This window comes from Nothobranchius furzeri, chromosome 8 (assembly GCF_043380555.1).
Source record: "Nothobranchius furzeri strain GRZ-AD chromosome 8, NfurGRZ-RIMD1, whole genome shotgun sequence".
Classification (NCBI taxonomy): domain Eukaryota; kingdom Metazoa; phylum Chordata; class Actinopteri; order Cyprinodontiformes; family Nothobranchiidae; genus Nothobranchius; species Nothobranchius furzeri.
The window spans coordinates 71698572-71715004 of record NC_091748.1 but is presented as its reverse complement, the minus strand read 5'-3'; the positions used below and the strand labels follow the sequence as shown (position 1 = coordinate 71715004).

At 40.9% G+C, this 16433-nt stretch overlaps 1 protein-coding gene across 12 annotated transcripts in view; it reads right to left on the bottom strand.

The window, feature by feature from the left end:
* Positions 1-4859: 4859 nt before the first annotated feature.
* LOC107392960 (discs large homolog 1-like protein) overlaps positions 4860-16433 on the bottom strand; it is a 178785-nt gene continuing 167211 nt past the window's right edge. For 11 of the 12 annotated variants that reach the window (XM_015971056.3, XM_070554288.1, XM_054752084.2 and 8 more), the window contains 8 exons: positions 15194-15257; positions 13245-13260; positions 11807-11857; positions 11258-11359; positions 10143-10315; positions 9952-10061; positions 9760-9851; positions 4860-7305 (listed from right to left, as the gene is read on the bottom strand). In XM_015971056.3, coding sequence (XP_015826542.3) covers positions 7199-7305; positions 9760-9851; positions 9952-10061; positions 10143-10315; positions 11258-11359; positions 11807-11857; positions 13245-13260; positions 15194-15257 — 715 coding nt within the window. In that variant the 3' untranslated portion in view covers positions 4860-7198. Of the gene's footprint in view, positions 7306-9759; positions 9852-9951; positions 10062-10142; positions 10316-11257; positions 11360-11806; positions 11858-12266; positions 12309-13244; positions 13261-15193; positions 15258-16433 lie in introns of all 12 variants that reach the window. The other variant, XM_054752087.2, reaches the window with a different exon arrangement.

The following is a 16433-nucleotide window of genomic DNA, read 5'->3' as shown; positions in this document are numbered from 1 at the left end:
ATATGACTTAGTCTAGTTCACTAGACACACGTAATGAAAACAATCACATGACACATTGCTGTTGCTGATCCAATCAGAACCTTCCTAGTCTGACGCGTGGCATAATCTCTGCGGTGTTCATAAATCTGCCAACTTTGATTCAACCAGAATTCAAAACATCCAGATTAATAAAACCAGTTCAACACCATCTTAAGTTCAGTTCTCAAGATCCCATGGAGTTCTCCGCATGCTAAGCGAAGTATTGGACCGGCCATCTGTACTTCTCTTTTTAAGCTGAGAACCATCAAGCTAGGAAAAATCTGTTGTTTTTTACCAACCAAGCAACGGTTCCTTTCAGAATAAAAGCTGAACTCTCTGACCCAATGAGGGTCCCCTTTTGACGCTGTGAACCACCTGTTGCTTTTTACCTGGAGACTATCCAAAGACTGGTTTGTCGTACTGTCGACGCCGTTTCAGTGGCTCCAGTACCAGGAGAGGGTCTGTGGACCTGGCATCCGGATCTGTACAGAGGTCTCAATTCTGAGGGTGTGTGGATGCGACAATATGGCGTCTCATGTGGTTATGAAACTACTCTGATCAGTTAGGAGCAAAACATCATCTCCCGCTCAGACTTGTCTCTCCGGATACGAGGGTTCTGAATGACACTCATTCACACACACACCATCCATCTCACACCTCATTCAAACAGAACGTCCATCATTAGCAGAGTTAGTCTTGTTTAGATTGTTTAAAATTATTTAGTAATAAATCATCTTAAATGGTTGAAAGTCTCTCTCTCTTCTCTTGTCTCTCAGTTAATAAAAAGTATTATCTAAATCCCTGCATTAAAAAGTTCCAATCTTCTGATTTAAATAACCCAGTGTCCGCAAGATGGATTTCATACTAGATATGAAATTTTAATGTCTTACGGTCCTTAATTAAATATATTTTTGATTTTATCCCCAAAAAAGCATAAATGTTTCTGGAGAAACACTCAACAACATGATGAGCAGCAGTCATTGGAGAAAGAGAGACTTTTGGAATTTAAATTTTGCATGTTCAGCCTATTTAATGTAACATTAGTAATTTAAAACAGATGTTACTGTCATGATCTTCAGTCATCCTGCCTCTCTACATTGCTGTGCCCCACCTAACTATGCTCACCTGTTGCTTCTCTATTCATGATTGTCTGTCTTATCATCTCCACCTGTGTCCTTCAGGATATACGCTTCCTCCAGCCACTACTCTGTGCCAGATTATCTGAAGCTCTTGCAGACGAAATCCAGCCTTTATCAAGCAAAGCCCTTCTACATTTTTTGACCCTGTCTCAGCTCCCAGGACTCCTGCCCTTGCATGCTAAACCCCACAGACCTGGATCTCCCAGCTATTGACCCCTGCCTCCTCTCTGATTCCTCTCTGCCTGCTGGACCTTGGTGCCTTCCTGATATCCAACTCTCGTGTACCCACCTGGACTGTACTCATGACCACGCCCCCTGGATTGCCCTCTCTTGGTGAGAGATTGCTAACCATCTGCTCTGTCTATGTTCCAGTGCTGCTTGTCAGGAAACTCAGCAGTCCAGCAAACGGTTCCTGTGCTCAGCATCTGGGACAGAGCAATAAATCCTCACCAATGAAGAACTATTACTGCCATGGACGTAATTTTCAGTTTAAAAGTGGGGGGGGGGGGGGGGGGGGGTATATTTACAGTATGCTCTAATGGGAAACAGGCTTCAACACAAACGGTTGTTTTCCGCTTGGTCCTAGAGCTCAACCAGTGTCAATTTAATATAGTGTAATATTGTTTTTGGATAGTAAAACGTGCAGGGGTCAAAACCTGACTTTGGAAAAAGTGTGTGTGTGTGTGTGGGGGGGGGGGGGCATGTCCCCCCTGTCCCCCCCCAAAAAATTACGTCCATGATTACTGCTTCATTCTGGTGTTGGCTGAATTCTTGGGACCGATTCACTCCAGGTTCTGGTTTTTACAGTTGTTGCTGATTTCAGTTTCTCCTCATCCCCTTCAAGGTTTTTTTTAAATACATTTTTCTGACTTTTTTTTTATCCGAAGCGACTTAAAATGTACCTAACATGCTTGTTTCTGGTCTGCCTACATGACATCTATTCTGTTCTGTTAAGATTTAAACATCTCTTATTAAATGCTTTTTGATTCCAAATTGCAATTTTTATAATATAGATCTGTTCTACTTTACAATAAGGCTCCCCTTTAAAATGCTAATACTTTAGAAATTATTAATTAACCTGTAAAACTTTATAAATGTGTGTTAGGGTGAAAAGGATGCAATACTTGACCAGTTTCTTGCCAAATAGTGAGACATCTGTTAACCGTTTTAATAGGAGACTTGTTGTGAAGTGGTTTTGGATATCAACAGATTCTTCTGTGCTTTGTTTTCATGTCTGACTTTGGGACAAATTGACTAGTGAACAAAACATCTATATACACTGTAAACACTGTAAAGGTTCTTGACGGGTACACACCGACGTAGCCACATTACACCTGTCCTGGGACATCTTCACTGGCTCCCTGTCATTTTCAGAGTGCAGTTTAAGTTACTGACTTTTGTTTTTAAAGCGCTCAGTGACCTGGCACCTTCCTACCTCTCTGCCCTTCTCACTCCATATGTGCCCACCCGCTCGTTGAGGTCGGCTGACCTATTGCTGCTGCACACGCCGCGGATGAGGCTCAAATCGCGGGGTGAACGAGCATTTGTCCATGCTGCCCCAAAGCTATGGAACTCATTGCCCATTGGAGTTCGGCAGGCTCCATCTCTGGCGGTTTTTAAATCTCGTTTAAAGACCCACTTTTACACTTTGGCTTTTAGACAGTGACTCGTTTTAGTGTTTTATTGTGTCATTGTTTTAATGTGTTCTTATTATTCATGTTTTCTCTGCTTTTAATTGAGATTTTATCCTTAGTTTTAGCTCCTTGTAATGGGTGTGTTTTGTTTTAGCCTGTGCAGCACTTTGGGCAGCTCCCATGCTGCATTTTAAATGTGCTATATAAATAAACTATGCTATGCTATGCTATAAACTCAGGTTAGTTAGCCTGACTTGAAAGAAGCATGAAAACTGATTGCACTTAAAACAATAAGTGCATGGGAGTAGGTAATTATGTATTGGTCACTAATACTTGCAAATACAAATTTATTTACTACTTAATACTAAATGCATTGCTGCTTAAAACTTCTTTCTGAAGTATTTCTCTTATCCAATGGCACAAATCTAGCGGCTGACAAGCATATCACACTTCTGTTTTAAGATGGCGACTTCACGTTTCCGTTTCTAAACGTGCTTCTGTAGCCGACAAACAGAGCTAAAACACGTTTTACAAATATTACTCTAATGTCACGTGTTCTCATATGTTTATTTTTAGACTTGTCCATGAAAAGTGCATCAGCCGAGGTATTATAATTGAAGCATGTAAGCGGTAGTTTAACGCTATTGGTTGGTTCTGGTCGGCGCTCAGTTCCCTATTGCACAGAGCTCTGCGGGGCAGGGGGCGTGCTTAGCAAAAAAAGATGTATCGCTTGCATTATATCACAGTACATAAGGTCGCTTTTAAGGATTTCTGACAAATCATACATTTCTGAAGGCGGAAAACTCCAGAAAGCTGCTTTAAGCTGTCCTCCCTACTTCTGAGACTATAGCTGGAAGCAACTCTTGTCCGTGAATGCGCACCTCTAGCCGGCCAACAGGTCTAGAACACACCGTTTATTCATATATAGATTTTAAAGGTCAACTTTACTCATATTTTTAACACATTTGCAGTGGTCTGCCAGGTTTAAAGCCTTGAAAAACACTGTTACACTTCTCAAAAGACACTGGCAGTAAATAAGCCATCAGGTCACATGCATAGACGTAATCTACATAGATAAGAAAAATCGTATTTCTGCATTAGACTTTTATTTTGACACTCATGCCTCGTGCGGAAATTGATGCATCCCAGAAATAACCTTACCTTGTGTTTGTACTACAGCTTTCTTAAAGTTTCCGGAGCACAAATAAATGAGAATGTGTTGCTGCTGCACCTGCAGACATCAGCTGTGATCTCTGATGGATTATTGAAAAGAATGTCCTAGTTGGCAACAATCTGCAGTTTAGTGTTGTCTAGAAATGTTTATTTGTATTATAGTGCAAGTTAAGAGAATAACAGTAATGTTCGGTTGTCCAGCGTGTTTTTGTAAACACTGTTACCGTCTCCTGTGCACTTATACTGTAACTTTAAAGAGCAAGTCACCCCCTACCAGAGTATTACTCCACTCCCACTTCCTGTTTGAAAAATGCAACAAATGCTGTTGTCTAGCAGACCGAGAGGGCAGAGCCGCTAACAAATACACACACAGGCTCAAAACGATATTGTGACATCATATGGTACCAGCTACCATTCTAGGGTAGCTCTTAGCCAATAGTGTAATGTCCTGAAATGGCAGATTGCAGATGGCATTTAAATTAAACTGCAGTGCAGAGTTTTTACCTGACAATGGCACAACACTGACAGATTCAGGCAGAACATTTTAATTTTAACTAACATGCACTTAAGTGCAAAACTATTGACTACACGTGTCTGCAGCACGATTAGACATGCATTTATATAGTTTATCAGAAAAAAAAGTTGATTTGGGGGTGACTTGCTCTTTAAGTTGACAAGTAACTCTCCAAAGAGAGGCAAACAATTAAAAAATACGTAAAATAAATAAGGCTGGATTACCAATAAATGACTAATTAACACATCACTACAAAGCAACAGTGGAGGTTGGAGTAAAGGAAAATATAACATTTCCGTAGATTATGGAAAATTCATATTCACACACATTCCACATCACAAAATAAAGAACCATGGTCAAAGGTAAAGTGACTTCAGTAAATCTCATTAAAGACTTTTATTTTTATTTGTACCAAAATAGGCAGTTAGAGCAGGGACAAATATTATAATATGTTAGATATAGATCCATCTCTCAAACAGATTCTTTGCATCGGTGCTTTACTCTCGGACAGTGGCATGGGTCCCCCGGCTACAACACATAGCCAGAGCCACACAGATCCCAGTTCTGTCAACCAGTGAATGGCAAACATTTACCGGTGCGTCGGGAGGGTAGAAATGGGAAAATGGGGAATCACATTTATTTAGAATTTGGAGGTTTATTAGTTGACAGAACCGTTTTCCTGTACGTCTCTGGTCTCCAGCCAGCTTGGAGGAGTCGCCTCGGGGTTGGAGGTGGAAATGGGGAGTGGGTGGCTGACGAGGTCCATACAGGGGGCTGTGTCATCAAAAGCATCTTGAATGTTACACTTGACATTAGATTATCATCACATTTCAGGTTATTACGATTTATGACCCCAGCACATTGAGCTTAACAAGCTAAAAGGTTCCCATAGATATTTAAGCAAAGACATGAAGTGTGAAGTAAGGATGGAAAATTAAACATCACGTGGAGTGCTGAGGTCCCACATGCTCACAAAGACTAAAAGTTCCAACTCATCCAAAACCGTTGGCTAAAAATGTCGTGCGGTGGATTAACATTCACCAGTGGATTACGTGTGACTTCTTAGACATTTAGCAAACTGGCTGTAAATAAAACTGCTCTGATATTTAATACGCACTGTAAAACAGGTGAGCGTGAACAGACTGCATCAACTCCTGTCACACGTGATGCTTTTAGAAAACCAGCCCTCATCAGTGCGACTACAGCGAGACGGAAAGCTGTAACAATGATGCTGATGATTATGATTGTGATGGTAGCATAGATTAAGGAGATGAGACACTATTTAATGTGGAAGAGCTGAAGTGACGCCACACCGGGTTGGAGAGGAGATGACAAGAGATGGAGGACTCCTAGTGAGGCAGAGAAGCCGTCGTGGGAGGAAGACTCTTTAAGAAGATTAATATTGGAGAATCTGAGCCTGTACTTATAAACTACTGACTATTTTTGTTTTACTTTGATAAATGTTCACTAACCAAAAAAAAAAAAAAAAGATTGTTTTAACCATTTATTTCAATCTTTTCAATAAATATTTAGCAAAGTTTGCTTTGAGTTTAGTTGCTTTTCATCATTTCTTCGATCTCTGATTGGCTGCTCTTGAGATGACCTCTCAGAGACTTGGTAAAACTCTGAAAACTCTTCTAAAAGTCAAAGTTTTGAACCATTCGACTCTAAAATGAACTATTTATCGTGAGTGAAACAAGAGTTTAACATCAGGACTGAGCATTTCCAACGATGTCAACAACAGACAGCTATAAATAAAAAAATAAAAAAATTGCAAGTGGGGCTGTAGGTTGTGTATTTAAAGTAGCGGCCAGTGCAACAAATGTTGTCAAACTGAAAAGCATTAAAACATTACAATGGGGGGGAAAAATCACTTCATATCTAATTAATGCCTTTTTTTCACAACAGAAAGTAACTAGTCCCAAAAATAGAAGCTCTAAATTGTCTCCACCACCATTATAAAGGTTGTTTTTGGTAGTATAACTCTACTTTCTGCAATGTAAACTAAATACTTTGTTTTCAAGCCCAGAAACTCTGAACTGATTACATCTATTTTTCTTGCTACATTGATAAACAGTAGCTGCTCAATACTTTGGCCCTGAATGCAAAAATTGCTGCGGAAACAACATTATTACAATAATAAAATCCACTTTATATCTAAAGGTTTAGGAATTTAAGAAGAGAGAAGGATGGGGTGAAAGGATGAGAAATGACATAGAAATAATATAAAGAAATGCCATGAGTAAAGACTAGTAGATAGAAGGACAGACAAGGAAGAAGATCAAGACTTTGTCCCACAAACATGCTCTTAAAGCTACAGCGTGCAAAAGTCTGCCTCGTGGTGACAATATTATCATTACAAACCATACATGAATGCATCACTCTGTTAATATGAAAACAACGACAACAATAAGAAGAACAGTAACGAAATCAGTTAGAGAATGGTACACGTTGCTTTGATTTGAACCAACTCCTTAAACATTAAGGAACTGAGCTGTAGGAAGATCCACCAATAGGCTGCTGCAGAGACATAAGCCCCTCCCAGTTCAGGAAGAAGTGGTCCCAGAAAGTCCCAGCCTTGCTGACTTCATGTGCTTTTGTGAATACATGTGTTAATGTAAAAGAGAGAAAGCAGGCTGATAATATAAGAAATGAACAAGTGGGAAGTGATGAGCGAGTGATGTGTGTGCGCGCGTGTGTGTGTGTGTGTATGTGTTTATTCAGAGTCGCTCCTTGGTGGGCACCCAGATGTAAGGACCAGACTGCTCCTCAATGATCTGTTTCACCTGTGAGTAAATCTCATCAAGAGATGAGCCCTGGACAATAGCTGCGAGAGACAGAAACAATGAAATCAGTGTTCTGCAGGTGTGCTGATTAATAGAACATCATAATAACGGTCCAGTCGAACGTTTCTTTCTCAAAGTTTTTGCAACAAGTAGTAATTTTACATTTTTGGCATCAAATTTGTTTCAAAAACATTTGAAATTGAATTAAACTGAGATGCAACCTTACAAAAAGCACGGAAACGTTTCGTCAAACAGCCAGACGTGTGAATTTTTGTGTGCATCATTTCATACAAAATAGATTTTTTCCCCCTTGCTGCTTTCAGGGTCAGAATAACTGCCTATATTTGTGTTCAAGGTCTCGTTCACTAAGGAAGTGAATAATATAATACCGGTATATGTTAACTTTCTTTTTTCTCTAAGTGTTTTTCTCCCCAGACAAAGCTATAATGATGTTCTGCTGAGCTGTGGTGGCCTCATGGAGGGGACCATCAGCTAGCACACTGCTGCTAATCACTTAAACATTCTCCCTCTCCTGATAATAACTTTTTACTTTCTTTGACATTGAATGTGCTACTACTAGTTTACATGTTTAATTATAGATTCACTAGAATAAATACAATAAAGTTTATCCCTCGCCAAATAGAATATTTACTAAGAAATCACAATGAAAACATAGAAACATTACTTGGTGTGTGTGTGTGTGTGTGTGTGTGGTTGTGTGTGTATGTGGGTGTGTGTGTGTGTCTGCTCTGTCTTCTCGATCCCCAGTGAGTCGTGGTGGATGGCTGCTTAAGCTTGGTTTATGCTTGACGCATTCACTTTCCGCGCGGTGATGCGGCTCGCGGATGGAACGCGCTTCACAACTCGCAGCGTTTATGGTTCGTGCGGCTTTTCTCTGCGGTGAGCCAATATTCTCTCAAACTGTAGGGGGCAGCATGGAGCTCTACGGCATGCATCCAACACCACACCATAGTAGAAGTAGAAATTACTGTTTACAACATGGCATTTCAGCATTTTTAACAGCGTCCTCGTCTTTTCCGACAGTGCGAGCTATTTCTCTCCAAGAATTATTAACAACATGTTGATCACGGTGATCTCTGAGAGCTGAATCATACAAATATCTGTATTTACGAACCTCTGCCATACTAGTTCTTGCCGGTCCGCCATGTTTTTCCGTGTCCGTCCGTCCGTCCGCGTGGTTAGAAATTTTCTGAGGTGCGCGTTGCGGAAATCTTGGGCCGTGCGGAGACGCGGTGGAGGGGCGTGGTTGTTAAAATGACGCAACTTTTCCACGCGGAGCCGTGCGGACCTTGCGGACGCGTCAAGCATAAACCAACCTTTATACTGAGCCAGGATCCTCTGGAGGTTTCTTCCTGTTAAAAGGGAGTTTTCCTCTCCACTTTCGCTAAATGCTTGCTTAGTATGAGGACTGCTGTAAAGACTCTGACACTAGTCAGTGACTCGATGCAATTTGCTGGGTTCCTTACATAGGAAACTGTTTTCTCATTGGCTTAATGAACTGACCTGTATTGGAATGTTTATTATGTGAAGTGCTTTGAGGCGACTCTTGTTGTGATTTGGCGCTATATAAATAAACTTGAATTTAATTAATATAGGGAGCCTAAGTCACGCCCCTCTACTTCCGCATCACGGGTCCCCGGAAGAATGAAAGAATGAATGCAAGTCAACGGGCTAAAAACTCTATTTTCTAATTCCGCTTGTTTTGTGCCATGGATTTCACATATGATTTTTGTGAATGTTAAAGACACATTTTCATACCAAGAACGCGCTCATTTTCGAACAGGGGGAAACACTATTTTAGGTTTTGCATGAAAATAAGTCCAGGACTACAGATGCGCTTCACGAAAGTGACGTCATCGAACCAGACACGGAGAAAATGGAGGGGAAAGGGCTTTTAGTTCAGCGAGCTTTCTACAGAAGGAAAGAAACACCAAAAAACTAGTCATCTGGTAAGTAGCAGCTACTTCAGGGGAGAGGAGATTATCTGGTGACGTCACATATGCGACGTGCCGATGTCTGATTTGTAGTCATGCCAATTTCAAACTTTTACACGCTGATGAATCTCAAAGTACGTGACTGGCGTGGTCGAAACACCCATCATTACTTTTCATTTAAACTGCATCACTGACACAGTGACTCGATGCAATCTGCTTAATTAGACAGGAGACATGAGATGACTCTTGTTGTGATTTGGCGCTACATAAAGAAATGAATCATGAATATTGATGAGTAAGACTCGTAATCCTGTCGTTTTTCTGCCCCTCCGACTAACTTCTACTTCCTGAATCACGAGTTCCAGAGCTTTTTCTTCTCCACAGAAAATGACTCATGAGACACTCATTCATACTAGAGACCAGCTAATGTACCGACAAGTAAACAAGACCTTTAAACTGCATGTTGAAAAGCATTGCTTGCTTTAATAGTAGTATTAGTACACATGTACTAGTACGTGTGTGTGTTTGCAGCTGACTAACCGGTAAAGTACTCTGCAAACTCCTGCTCCAGCTTGACAGCTCTGTCGAAAGCCTTCCTCGCCTGTTCCTCAGTCAAACGTTTGTTCATCTCTCTGTAGAAAATGGTTTAATCAAGTCAATGACAGCTAGAAATGCGCAAACACAGGTTTGGTTGTGTTTATATTTCAGGTTTTAGGTGTTTCTGCCACTTACAGTATGTTTTCGACACTGTTCGGTCTAATGAGGATAGCGATGGGGTAGAGGCCGGCCATCTGCAGACGCTTTATGGCGTTCCCAGACACGTCCAGTATGCAGTGTTTACCCTGTGATGGTTACATGAAACCAGTCATAAGCCACGTTTGAGCGGTCGTCTCTCTCGCTCCTGTTGTCGCCTGAAGCCTCACCTTGTCAGCGACCTCTTTCACAGACTGTATGCTGGTTCCATACAGGTGGTTGTTGTATTGTCCCGCCTCGATGAACTTGTGTTCCTGAATTTCTCGCTCCATCAGCTCTCTGGAGGACATGAAGTGGTAATCTCTGCCGTCTGCCTCGTAGTCTCGTCTCGGCCGTGTTGTGTCTGGGCATCAGAAGGACACATTAGAGACATTCAAGAGATTTTTAAGCAGTTTTCCAGAAGCTAATTTCATTTCCGTACCAAGTTTAAGTTGTGAGCTTTCTTTCAAAGTAATAGCTAATAAAAAATAAACTAGCATTTGTTATTTCTAATCCAGAGAGCTCTAAAAGTAAAACCACTTTAATATACTCAAAATCATTCAATCAAAACTGTGGGTGTTTCTCAATGTCAAGGCGCCTGGCCTTGCGAGGACACTGTCCTTCCTTTGCCAACGAAAATGTTAAATGGAACAGACTTGCATCACATGACCGCGGCTTCCACGGCGGTCACGTAACGTCATGTGACACGGGAGATAACGTTGTATTTTATAGGTATTAGTTTCAATATAAATATATAACGAGCCTTTTACTTTTTAAATTGTGTATTTGTTTATTAAATAAAAAACATAAGTGAGTTACTACCCGCTAGCCACCGAAGCTGCTACTACTAAGCAACTAACCAACCATAGAAAACTTCTTTGGATCTAAAAAACATTTTTAATTAGTTGACTTACTTTTAAACTTGAAATTTGCCCCCGAAGTAGCTGCCGGCTTCTGATCCGCCGTTCTTTTGAAAATACTGTGGTGCATTCTGGGTAATTTTTGACCAAGGCTAGGCTACAAGACACCTCCCACGTATACTCACTCAGCTAGCTAAACGGCTAACAAACAGAGAACACACGCCTCTGTAGAACATGAACATTGGAACACGTCTTGGCGGCTCCCGATGACGTATCTCCTAGGCAACCGGGGAGGGGCCAAGACATCAAGGCGAGGTTACTTGGCATTGAGAAACACCCTGAGTCATAAGAAGGAACTTCCTGTCCTTTTTCAAGGTCAAAGTTGCACTTTCCCAGATCCACATGTGAGGTGCCCCTGGAACTCCTCATGAGGTGAGGTAACTCACGTGGGACGCAGGAGCCAAACTTGTCTGGGAACTCGGAGATGAGGTCATCGTTGACCCGATCTTTCATCGGTCCAAGCACGATGACGGGCCGCGTGTAATTAACTGGAAACAGACAAACAGGAAGAGGTTAAAGCCTTAAGATGCTCAGTAAGTTGAACCTATCAGTGTCTTTTGACCTCATAGCTTTCAATGTTTGAACTGAGAAGTGTCAAAAGTACCTTCAAGCAGATTTAAAATAGAAATAAAATAATCAATTTATTCCACAGCAACAAGCCATATGTGTTAATCTCTCAGCTGTATGTTAAAGAAGTAAAGCAATCAAAAGTTTATTGTTTGATACATGAAAATGGTGGAATACACTTTTTACGACTAATTCCCGTAAAGCTTCATAAAACCTGTTTTCATGAGCGCAGATGTTTTAGGTTTTCTGTATTTATTTTAAGTTTGAAGGCCAAACACTTGAGAGAGTTTTTAAGGCTGATTCATTCATTCATAACTCACAGCAATGACTGAAATAAGGGTAGATAGAATAAAAGTAATAACACTGACCTTCCTGCTGTATGACAGGTTGGTACGTGAGGAGGATCTCCTCCTGGCCAGCTGTTTAAACACACATGAAGAACACAATTAGAGGCTGCAAGGTTTCTGTTCCCGACACTGAATCACGCTTTTACCCGCCTAGATCAGACGTTTGCAGCAGTCTAGAAAAGCAAAGAGAAGAAACTCACACAAAAACAAAAAACCCCAGCATGCTCAAAAGCCACCGCACACAAAAGATACCTGCGTGTGTGCACGGCCCCGAGACAAGCACCAAAACACGAGCAAATACACACACACACACACACACACACACACACACACACACACACACACACACACACACACACACACACACACACACACACACACACACACACACACATAAAAAAGAGGATGTAGTTAGCTGCAACAGCGAAAAAGAAAAGGAGGAAGAAATAGGGAAACAAATGACCGGGGTGTCTACACTTACAAGAACTACTCTCACTATCACTGGCGTCAGAGGTTACTAGCTCTGGAAGGACAATCAGGTCACACACACACACATGCACGCACGCACGCACGTGCACGCACGCACACACACACACACACACACACACACACACACACACACACACACACACACGCGCACTTATTCAACAATGAAAGAACATATTATGACTTTTCCCCCCGCTCAGGCTGCTGTAGGCTGAGAAGCTATCTGGGAGGGGCTTAGAGCAGAGCAGCTGCTCTCCTCCAGGTGTGAGGTAGTTCTATTCTAGTCTTTGAAACAACTTTTTTTAGGCACATAATTTCTAAAATCAAACACAGACAGAAGACAGATGGATGTTTTTTTTTTTACGGGGACGATGGAGACCCACATGGCAGCACAAAAGGATGCAATGGGTGAGTTTTGAAAAATGCAAATGTGCATATTTCTGCAAAATACAAGTTCAAAGGAGTGAATTATGACCTCCAAAAGTCAACATGTAACAACGTTTTAGGACACATTAGTGCAGTACGACACAGATTCCCCAACTCGAAGCAGTGTTACATCTTTTTATGAAAACATTTGGGCAGAAACAGAACACTGTGTGGAACACAGCTGTTGTGGGGCAGCAGTAGCTCAGGAGGTAGATGATGGCGCCAAATGACAGCCTCGCCTCTGTCAGACCACCCCAGGGCAGCTGTGGCTATGTAGTAGCTTACCATCACTGGCGGTGTGTGAATGTGAGAGTGCATGGAAGTGACTTTGAGTGTCCTAAACAGCGCTATATAAATTCTATGTATTATTACTATTATTATTATTAAAGCAGCAGATTGGGATAAGGACAAGGTCACATTCAAATTCATAAATAATAAATTTGCATAAAATAGTGTGAAAATCAATGATTTTTGAGTCAGTCAGGATTGCAGGACTTGGAGATGCATAAACTGACCAGAAGGTGTCAGTGATGGAGAGGCTACCTACCTTTATCATCCTGATCCTGCAAGGAAACAGAAGAAAATGAAAGTGTTAATTAAATATAAAAAACATACATAGTCACCATTTGTTATCAGCATAAACACAGCTGGATCTCACACAATCACACAGACAGAGTGCTTGAGTGAGATCATTCCTAATTATCAAATTTTCCTCGCGCAGAGCTGCTCCTCGCTGTGTGAAGAAAACAGAAGGAGAGCAAGCTGACAACACCGTGATATCAATAGCTGGTGTTAAATTTGTGTCAGCGCTCATCATCATGCTGCGTTAGGTGTGATTAAGGCCACGTTGCACCGACTGTGAAAGTGAAACTTTCTGCTGCTCTAATATCCAAGCAACAATGAGCACTTTGTCTTTAATTAAGGGCTAATTAGCTAATATTTATAGGAACGTGCTGGTGTTTGATTGACTGATGCGTACGGGGATTAGGGCCACTGAAAATAAAAATAAATTAATTAAAAAAAAAAGAATTCTGCCTTTTTTACCTCGGATTTCTGACTCTTATGCTGGTGAAGGTTCTCAGTCATCCAGGTCGTGCTAATTCAAAAGGGCTCGAATGAAGGCAGCCGGACCTCTTCGGTTTCTTGAAGACGTTTTGATTCACATCGGAGGAGCTTTGTCAATTCTGACTGGAATATGGGAGGATCACGCTTTTAAAGGGTAGCTGTTTGTTGTTGCTTAACGAGCTACCACACCCTACTGTGTCTAATTAAAACAACATTCCTGCACAATAGAGCCTAACGGCATAAACAACTGGTCGGGAGGTAGGGAGAAGGTTTATTCATAGGTAGTTTCAGTTCATTAAGCAACAACAGACAGCTACAGTTTGTAAGCTTGACTCTCCCATCTTACAGTCAGAATTGATAAAGCTCCTCGGATGAGAAGAGAGACGTTTTCAAGAAGCCAGAGAAGTCCAGTTGCCTCCATTCAAACCCCTCTGGATTTTAAAGCTTGGTTTATGCTTGACACCTTTACTTTCCGCTTGGTGATGCGGCTCGTGGATGGAACACGCTTCACAAATTGCAGCGTTTATGGTTCATGCGGCTTGTCTCTGCGGTGAGCTAATATTCTCCCAAACTGTAGGGGGCAGCATGGAGCTCTACGGCATGCATCCAACACTAAACCGTAGTAGAAGTAAAAATTACTGTTGTTTACAACATGGCATTCCAGCATTTTTTTAACAGCGTCCTCGTCTTTTCTGACAGTGCGAGCTATTTCTCTCCAAAAATTATTAACAACATGTTGATCACGGTGATCTCTGAGAGCTGAATCATACAAATGTCTGTATTTACGAACCTCTGCCATACTAGTTCTTGCCAGTCCACCATGTTTTTCCGCATCCGACCGTCTGCGTGGTGAGAAAATTTTCTAGGTGTGCGGTGCGGAAAGTTTGGTCCGTGCGGAGGCGCGGTGGAGGGGCGTGGTTGTTAAAATGACGCAATTTTGCCGCGCGGAGCCGTGCGAACCTCGCGGATGCGTCCAGCACAAACCAAGCTTTACTTATGACTTCTGAGAAACAAAATCAGAAATCTTATTTTTTTCCTTTTCCTTTTCAATGGCCCTAATCTTTTCCCAAAGTTTTATGTGATGATTGAACTCAAATCTCTCAAATTGCTCTCAAAGAAAAGCTAAAATTTGGGTCAACAAAGTTTTTAGTTCATGATTTTTGTCATGAAGGAGCTCCCTAAAAAAGCAATTATTTCAAATTATTGTTTTTGTTATATTAGGGTTTATTGTTATTACAGCAAAACTGGCTTTCTTTAGGAAAAATGATGAAACGTGTTTGGGAAAAATTTACATCAGCATGAAAGTAAAATCAGATTATGTATTTAAACTATTTTGTAACAGGACCAGTTTGCATGTGTATATAAAAAAAGAAAATATTTAATTAGATTTTCTTTGCTTTTAAGTAAAAAAAAAAATATCTGGACGCTCACCGTTCTGTCTTGAGATCTCGTCACTCTGACCATCTTTAATCTCGACCTCTCCTTCTTCTCCACTCTGGGAAGCAAAAAAAAAAAGGAAAGGGGATTCAAATAAAGAAACATAAAAACACCAGAAGCTACGAATGATAAACACGATGCATTTTTACGGTCTGGGACCAGAAACCCAGCAGTTCTAACCTCACAGTGTTTAGCTGCTTATTATTAGCAAAGAGCTAAACAACTATAAAACTAGACTATTCAGAATTACAACTATTGAAAGAAATATAAAACACAACTAAATGAAAAGTTCTGTTGGAAGCTATGAATGTATCTGTTTCTCACTTCAGATGTTTGACTTTTACCATAAGACAGTTATTCCATCAGCCCCATATGAAACACCCACAAAATCCCCCTCCTAGCTCTCTCTAACATCCTTCTGCACTTCCTCACTTTCTCTCCTTCCACTTCATCACACCTCACACCCTTCCCTCCACAGCACCTCTCTGTGTCACGCGTGACGACACGACTTGTTTTAAACCGTCTTCTCACACCTCAGAAACCTGTCAGCGTCTGTCTGTCTCCTGCGCCATGGGAGGAATCTTCGATGTGAGAAAAAGAGGTAATAACTAAGAATAGTTCTGTTTTCTCTCCTCTCAATTACATTCCTTGTACATGATAGATTTTTTTTAAACATCTCTAGTGCAGTTCAACCTGTCTGAAGGAGTTTGGACCAGAAACTAACATTCAGCTCTATCAGAGGAATGAAACAAGGTTGTTTATGAATATTTTTATTATTGTGCTACGGATTTTTCTTCCACGATCTGCTGCAAAGCACGCACTGCAATAAGTGAAACATCTGTGTAATTCAGTTGAATTGAAAATTCTCATTCTTTCAACTCAAAAATTGTAATTTATTGTTTAAACCTGTTTATTTCACTTTGCCTAAAATTAAAAGTCACTTACTTTGAAAGAAACCAAGAAAACTATTTCTCCTGAAGTCAATATATACTTGTCACATGATCGCATGACATCACTCAAACCGCTCAAACCTGTTGTCTGTGTCTACTATTACTAGGGATGGGTACCTTTGACATTTGAATCGATTCGGTACTAATTCCCGGTACCTAGGAATCGATACCGGTACTTAAAGGTACCAATTTTCGATACTTTTGAGTGTTTAATATTTTAATTCTCTTTTATAATTAAATATATATTTTTCTCAATATATAACCACATTTGATAAATATCACAA